General features: G+C 49.8%; 1 protein-coding gene across 2 annotated transcripts in view; it reads right to left on the minus strand.

Annotated features, from left to right (window-relative positions):
* The window catches only part of GARNL3 (GTPase activating Rap/RanGAP domain-like 3), an 88,433-nt gene that overhangs the window by 2,165 nt on the left and 85,089 nt on the right, over positions 1 to 1,179 (minus strand). For both annotated transcript variants that reach the window (XM_006768542.2, XM_015567067.1), the window contains exon 27: positions 205 to 420. In XM_006768542.2, coding sequence (XP_006768605.1) covers positions 205 to 420 — 216 coding nt within the window. The remainder of the gene's footprint in view (positions 1 to 204; positions 421 to 1,179) is intronic.

The raw sequence follows: 1,179 nt of genomic DNA on the forward strand, positions 1-1,179 counted from the left end.
CCCTACCAATAAACATAGATCGAGGCTTGGTGGGGTGGACTGTATAGTACTCCTAGGTACAGATGCACTGTAATTTATTTAAAAATCCCTTTCTAAAGGGAAAGTTTCTTTTTAGCACATTGCTTTTGAGGATGATGACTATCCGAAGACAAAACCAGCTGGTATGGTTACAAACGGTGAAAAGAAATAATTGAGAGCCATTACCCAGCAGTTCCCTGCGGGTCCTGCTCGCTATTTCTTTAATCTCCATCCGGGACAGGGACAAGGAGTGAGTGACGGGAATGGCAGCGATGCCCACGCTGATGGAGGTGGGCGGGGTGATGACCTTGGGGACCAAGGGCGATTTCAGAGGTCGCTCGATGCTTCTGCCCACGAGGTTTCTGAGTGGAATCTTGTACAGATTTTTTGACTGAATTTCACCTGAAAAGTGATTTAGAAAGGAGCATCAGGGCTTTAAGAGAAGTTCATATTTTTTACAAGAGGGTAATTTCTGGTTCCTCAACAGTTAGCAGGAAGGAAGATTTGATGCCGCACGCTGATCTGTTCCCAGCAGGAGCAATGAAGTGATGGTGCCTGCCACCTCTCGAAGGGCACCGCTGTCATGGTAACGGGGACGAGATGCGCCCACCGCTGGCTACCGGCACAGGAGTGAGGGGCAGAGAGACCCGCCAGAGCTGCAGAGGCCAGCGAGGAGCCGGCTTTAGGGTAACAAGGAGCACAAAGGGGGCTGGTGTGGGAGAAGCTGGACAACCAGCAACCACAGCAAAGCCAGGCAGAGAGCAAGGCTGGGTGTGCTGCGCAGCCTGTAGGCTTTATGACCAAACCCTTTTAGCTATAATCCCCGTCTGTTGTTAACATCCCAGAAGGAAAACCAGCTTTGCTTGGCCCGGAATCCCCTAGCCCTCCGCCCTCCCGCCCTTCTCCCCCTTCTCCCCACTGAAACAAGTTTTTTTCATTATGGGATTTTTTTTTTTTTTGTTATCGCCAAGTTTCTTTTTTCTTTCTTTCTTTTTTTAAAAATAATTCTTTATTGTTGGAAGTATTACACATGTCCCCCTTTTCCTCCATGGACCCCCTCCAACCTCCCCTGCCCTCCTGCCCCAGGCCTTCAGCACCCTACTGTCCATGGCCATGGCCATGCATACGTGCATACAAGGTCTTTGGTTGGTTACTGCTCTG

This window comes from Myotis davidii, unplaced genomic scaffold, assembly GCF_000327345.1.
Source record: "Myotis davidii unplaced genomic scaffold, ASM32734v1 scaffold142, whole genome shotgun sequence".
Classification (NCBI taxonomy): domain Eukaryota; kingdom Metazoa; phylum Chordata; class Mammalia; order Chiroptera; family Vespertilionidae; genus Myotis; species Myotis davidii.